The sequence below is a fragment of the Sorex araneus genome, chromosome 3 (genome assembly GCF_027595985.1).
Source record: "Sorex araneus isolate mSorAra2 chromosome 3, mSorAra2.pri, whole genome shotgun sequence".
Lineage (NCBI taxonomy): Eukaryota > Metazoa > Chordata > Mammalia > Eulipotyphla > Soricidae > Sorex > Sorex araneus.
The window spans coordinates 208,732,939-208,739,483 of record NC_073304.1 but is presented as its reverse complement, the minus strand read 5'-3'; the positions used below and the strand labels follow the sequence as shown (position 1 = coordinate 208,739,483).

At 43.3% G+C, this 6,545-nt stretch overlaps 1 protein-coding gene across 1 annotated transcript in view; it reads right to left on the bottom strand.

The window, feature by feature from the left end:
* Positions 1-2,511: 2,511 nt before the first annotated feature.
* MMD (monocyte to macrophage differentiation associated) overlaps positions 2,512-6,545 on the bottom strand; it is a 29,898-nt gene continuing 25,864 nt past the window's right edge. The window contains exon 7 of the mRNA XM_055131663.1: positions 2,512-4,476. Within this exon, the coding sequence (XP_054987638.1) occupies positions 4,276-4,476 (201 nt within the window). The 3' untranslated portion in view covers positions 2,512-4,275. The remainder of the gene's footprint in view (positions 4,477-6,545) is intronic.

Genomic DNA, 6,545 nt, shown 5'->3' with positions numbered 1-6,545 from the left:
CAGAGGCAATGAAGTCACTTGCTACAAAAACTATACACTAGTTTTTCTAAACATTTATGAAAGAAATAAGTGAAAAAAGCAGTATGGAAAATTACATAGACAGCATATTTGAAATGAGTGCATGAAACAAAGAAAATACATAAACATTTCTAAATATTTATGAAAAAACTAAGTGAAAAAAGCAGTATGGAAAATTATATCGACTGTATATTTGAAACCATTAAATGAAACACAGAACAAATACTGAAAAGAGGGGAGGAAAGCTGACATGAATTATGCAAAAATGAAACCGGATGATGGATGTTTTAGTTTTGAGTTTTCTATTTCAGTCTTGCATTCTCCAAAGCTTTATGTGTATGTATATTTGTTTTGGGGTCACATCTGGGGATGCCCAAGAATTACTTCTGGCAGTGCTCAAAGGATCATATGGGATGCCGGGGATCGAACCCATTTTGGTCGCATGCAAGGCAAACACCTTACCCGCTGTACTATCTTTCTAGCCCCATTTTGTGTGCTTTTAGAGTAAAAAAATCTGAAAAAAAAAGTGTTTACAATCCTTCAGGGCTGGGTGTTCGCCTTTCATGAGGCCGACCCGAGTTCAATTCCTCCGCCCCTCTTGGAGAGCCCAGCAAGCTACCGAGAGTATCGAGCCCGCGCGGCAGAGCCTGGCAAGCTACCCGTGTGTACTGGCTATGCCAAAAACAGTAACAATAAGTCTCTCAATGAGAGATGTTACTGGTGCCCGCTTGAACAAATCGATGAGCAAAGGGATGACAGTGACAGTGACAATCCTTCAAAGGTATTCCCTTTTGAGTGTAATTCTGCATTAAGACTGGTGCTGCAGTGCTGTTTCATGTTATCATAAAATAAAAACAATGAACCAGAAGGGAAATCGGTGAGGCACGATGATGCTCCAGACTTAGGCATAGCTGTTTCTTCGGAAGCTCCAACAGCTGAGTGTGGGTTTCTCTTTCACATCTGCACAGCAATTTCTCATCCACTTTCCTGTGCCGTCTGAGCCTCAGGCCCACTCCCTCGGGGGGAATATCGGAAGGGTCCCCAGGGGAATGCAGGAGGAGAGCTGACCATCAGAATCCAGTCACTCAGTGGGAACCTGCCCCGGAGACTGCGATGGACACTGTGAACTGGATCAGAACCATGCCTGCCTGAAGAATGCTTTACTCTCACTCTGATTCCTCCAACCTGCCCCTCTCCACTCTCTCATTCACGGCCCTCTTCTGCACTTCCGTAGGTCTATCAGAGCTACGCTAGAAGACAGAGGTGGAGCGAATGACAGAGGTGAGTCCCAGGACTGACCCCGGAGAGAGGGGACAAAGAGACACACTTCCCATGCACGTGACAGGGGCCATGGAGTGCTGGAGAGAAAAAGGAAGGCACCACTAGCCACACAATGGGTCTGGGCCAATGGCACAGTAGATGCCATCTGATGAAGGACTGGAATGAGCAAATATTTGCCAGTGCAGGAGAGGGCGAAGGCAAAGGCATTCCAGGTGTAAAATAAATAGCTGGTGCATAAGCCGTTACAAAAGTACTGGGGAGGGGCCAGAGCGATAGCACAGCGGGTAGGGCGTTTGCCTTGCACGCGGCCGACCCGGGTTCGATCCCCGGCATCCCATATGGTCCCCCAAGCACTGCCAGGAGTAATTCCTGAGTGCAAAGCCAGGAGTAACCCCTGAGCATCGCTGGGTGTGACCCAGAAAAGCAAAAAAAAAAAAACAAAAACAAAAGTACTGGGGAGGCACGGTATTGTTGGAAAGGCCATGAAACTCACTAGTCTCCAGAGCTGTTAGGTTTGCAGTGCAATGTGTATCTGGTTGGTGACATAAAAGCCTGTAACGCCCGTCCACCTTTATATCCTATAAGCAAAAAGGCTTCCTTGGATAATGATACGTCATTTACGATATGTACAACCTTCGGGGCCCGACTAGCCCTGATTAAATTCAATATTTTAAGTAGAAAATGCTTGTTGGTTAATAGATGAACTGGCCCTGGCATTTCCATTCTTAAAACATGGACTAGAGATCATTATTAAAACAGGATATACAGAGTATACACGCCTCACTGGTATGAGGCCCTGGGTTTCTTATTTAGGACCAAAGGAGACTGGGGGGGAGGGGAATGGCTGGAAAGTTCTAGATAACAGAGTGCGATTTTTGTTTTTCTGTTTGGTTTTTGGGCATACATGGTGGTGTTCAGAACTTACTCTCAGCTCTGCATTGGGGAATCACTCCTGGAGGACTTGGGGGACCCTAGGGGGTGCGGGATATCAGACTTTGGTGGGCTGGGAAGGCAAGTGCCCTCCCAGCTGTACTATCACTCCAGTGCCCGGAGTGCATTTTCCCCTCTTCCCACTCAAATTTTAAAAAAGGGGGTGGGGGGCGCTAGTATATATGAATTGCATGCAAATACTAGATGAGCTCAAATTCTCAAAAAAAAAAAAACAACCACACACATGAACATTTCCACAGTTATCTTACTTAGAGACAGTGGGACAAATTCAAGTAACAATTTTATTCTAGTCTACAACACTTTTTTTACATACATTTTAGTGGTCTTGACAGTGTTACTTTTGAGTAGACTTTAAATAAATCCACACAAGTTAATATATTAAAGTAAAATATATACAATAAAACAACAGGTTTCTAAATGTTCAGAGTCATGCAGACAAAAGTGGTCTGGTTGGTGTTTTCACTGGGTACACGATTTAAGAATTCACTAGCAAATGCTAGTTCTTCTATTCCTCACTCTCTGATAATTCACCAATTCATCAGAGAATTCTAAACATACACACACAGGCACACACATGCACAGGTGCATGCGCGCGCGCGCACACACACACACACAATCCTCTTTTAAAGCCATTATCAGTACAAAATTACATGAATAAGCCAAATGTATTATCAAACCAACAATGATCAAACCCATTACAAGAAAACAGGCCATTTCTGTACCCGATCTAAAGGCAAGGCTATTTCACTCATTAAAACACCAAGAGGAGATTAATCAATAAAGCAAGTAATAGGTTAATCTTAATATAAGACACTGAGGGAAAAACCAAATACAATATATTAAATACCACTCCACTGAGCCAATATTATAACTTGTGGACTACAGACAAGTGAGCTTCGGTCAAACAATGCTTTAAATCTTTTTCTATATGAAAAAGAAAATCACATCAGGGGATGCGGGAGGAAGGCAGAATGTGAATTTATGCATCTAACTCCACAATTCTAAAATGTGTATCACATGAATAATAGAAAGCTAAGTGACAATGACTTAACTGTCAGGCACCAAACAGGCAGGACCACTTAGCCGCTGTACTTCATAATACTCCTCAGGAGTTTTCAGTGGAAGGCCAACATGACAATACTCTCGGAATACAGATATGGACACTCAACCACTGGGGAAAGAACACCCCGAAGAAAACATGGCAAAGGCAGAGAGAAAAGGCTGGATCTTCTGAAAAAGTTAATGATATCAAAATACTTTTCCATCACTGGTAAACCAAACTTGGTCAAGTATATGGCCCAAAGCAGCACGGAATTCAGAGTCAGAGGTTGGCAGAAAAGTTTGGAAAACTGTGGTTTTTTTGTTTTTTTTTTTTTAAAAATTGGCAATTTCTCTCCATGCTTAATAAAACGACCAGAAGAGGTATAATGTTTGTTCGTGGAATGTTTAAAATTTCCTGCAAAAATTCACATGAATGAGGAACTGCAGAGATGCACTTCAATGAAATATTTCCTAAAAAGTTACAAAAACTAAAGTTTCTATTTAAAAAATAACCATGTTATGCCAAGATGAAACATGGTAAAGGTAGTGTAAGTTCTGTTCATGATTCTTTATGTAGCTGATGGGAAAGTGATAGAAACAATTTCTCTTAAAAAGGAAGCTTGGTAATTGCACTGACTTTTACAACCTGACCTAGTAATTTAGAAAAATCATGTAGTAAAATCTGTAAAATGAAAATACAAAATCCGGGTTTGTAAACATCAGTTGGCCAAGTCTATGCAGAGTCCTTCATGATAGTGGAATGGAATGAAGAATTAATTCACTACCTTATTTATCTGCTGTGAGGGGAAGAATCCCAGAACACAGCTTTTAGACTTTCACAGTAAATATAGTCAAAAGATATAAAGTCAGTGCAGTGTCTTCTTTGTTTTTTTTTTTTTCCCCTCTGTGCAATGTTCAGGTCTTACCCCACTCCCAAGTGCCATAATTAAAATAATACTGGTTTGGAGACCTAGTACAACTTGGTCATAAATGTCGCATAAAATCTGTAGGGCTTCGGTAAAGATATTTCCAAATGGCATAGTAGTGCACCGCAGCTGCCGTGGCCACAAACAGGTGCCAGATGGCATGGGCAAATGGAATGATGCCATCACTCTTGAAGAACACAACTCCCACGCAATAAATTAAGCCCCCAAAGGCAAGTTCGTAAAGTCCATCGGTGTTATTCTGTCAAAAGAGGAAAAAAAAAATCAAACAAAAACGTTTTCATGTTATTACGATGTGACAAACTGGAGAGATATTGCAATCCCCCTTCTAAGCTCCCAGATTTTCTAGAAAATAAGTGGCTCAGCAAGGACAGAATCCTGCTCTGCAAATATGAACTCAATTGAACAGTCTCTCCCTCCTTGGGTTACCTTGGAGTGGAGTGGCCTGATTTGACCAGGCAGTCAGGTTACAGGTCCCAGATGAAAGCAGCCAGTCTGCCCGGCTGCAGCATGTCTGAGCAGACGACGATCACATCCGGACAGGATAGTTCATTTCAATAAAGCGCAACCCCTGGCTTTCATCTTCCCCTTTAAAAGCTTTCTTCCCCACCAAGGCACGCCCACACCACTGCATTTATAATTCACGTCTCTGCCTGAGTTTTTCCGCCTCGTGTTGACTGATTGCTCAGACACGGGCTGCTTTTCTGGGACCTCCCTTGCTTGTGTGAGCCATCCGGCTTCCTGAGGGCTGGAACAGGAAAAGGAGAGCGAGCAGTGGCTGCTATCAGAGATCGTGCAGTACCACCTCAGTCTGTATCTTCTGGATCGTGCTGGGTCGTTTTGGTCTTTAAGTCTGGGCGCCTCTTAGTTGAGTTGGAAAGTTACAGTTATCTGTATTCTAGCACATAAAGGAGAATTTGTGGGCTACTGTTGCTTTTCAAAGACCTGGCTGCCCAGGAGATAGAGAGTTCAAGGGTTAAGGAGCTTGCGGTGCACGTGGCTGAACCCAGTTGGATCCCCGGCACTGCCAAGAGTAATCCCTAAGCACGGAGGAAACCCTGAGCACTGCTGGGTGTAGTTCAAACCCTGCCCTCCTCCCTCCCTCCAAACAACAACAACCCAAAGACCTAGCCCAAATGTATAATTGGATGTATGAATGAGAGGAAAAGAGAAAAGAAAGGCGAAAGGCAGGGCATCGATTGGAAGCTAATGAAGGAATATGTCAGTCCCTTCCATTCTTGAGGACTAGCAATAAAGGTGTCTCAGGTTCTATGCGGTGAGTAAATTTCTAGCCAGATGATGAGCTATAGGTGTCCCACATGCCTGGGTACTAATGGCTGTACAACAGGCCTCCAGGGGCAAGCCCATCAGGGAGTTTAGGAAAAAGATTTAATAAAACTTGGCCCAGTCGGACGGGCCAATGCAACAGCAGCAAAAGATGACTATGGGTGAGAAAGAACCAGACATGAGGATTCAGGGCTAGGGACGAGACTCTTCAAAGTTCAAGGAAGTCCCCGGGTTTTTTTTTTTTTTTAATAGGATCCAAAGATGGGAAGGGAACCAACTCAAATGGACTAGTTTTCTCTCTAGTCCCTCTTACTATTTGGGAATCAGGTGTCATTTTGAGAATGTGATGAGAGCCTTAGCCCTACTGTAAAAATTAAAAAAACAAAAACAAAAACAAAACACCCTCTCCCCCCCCACACACACAAAAGGCTTTCTAAAGGATAGAAATTCCTCACCTAATACAACCTCCTTGTCTGGAAACAGTAGAGGTAGAGTAAGTCCTGAGAAATGAAGCCGCCTAAACAAAGTCATATAACGGGTGACTGTCCCCCAAATGATCATCTTGCCTTCACTGTGCTGAAACAATAAGCACGAGTTCGACCAAGCCAGCAGGTTGGTCTTAACAACCATTTGGCTAACAGATCCTTGCTTCAGACTCCACATTCGTTGTATCAACTTTCACAATAGAAAAGTCATTCTAAAACAAACACTATTTTCTTCTTTATCAATCTCATGATTGTATGTCTGTGAAGCACTCCCAGGTGCTTAACTCATTTAAGCGCTGCGACTCTAAATTAGATCTATTACTAAAACACAGAGAGGTTTCCTAGTTTACCCAAAGCCACACAGCTTGTAAGTGCCATAATCAGGATCTGAACTGAGTATGGGCTGGAAGGGAAACTGAAGACCGGTGCTGGAGAGTCCCCAGAGTCCCCGGAGCCAGGAGTGATCCCTGAGCAGAGTCAGGAGGAAGCCCTGAGCACGGCTGGCTGTGGCCTGAAAACCAATCAACAAATCAATGAA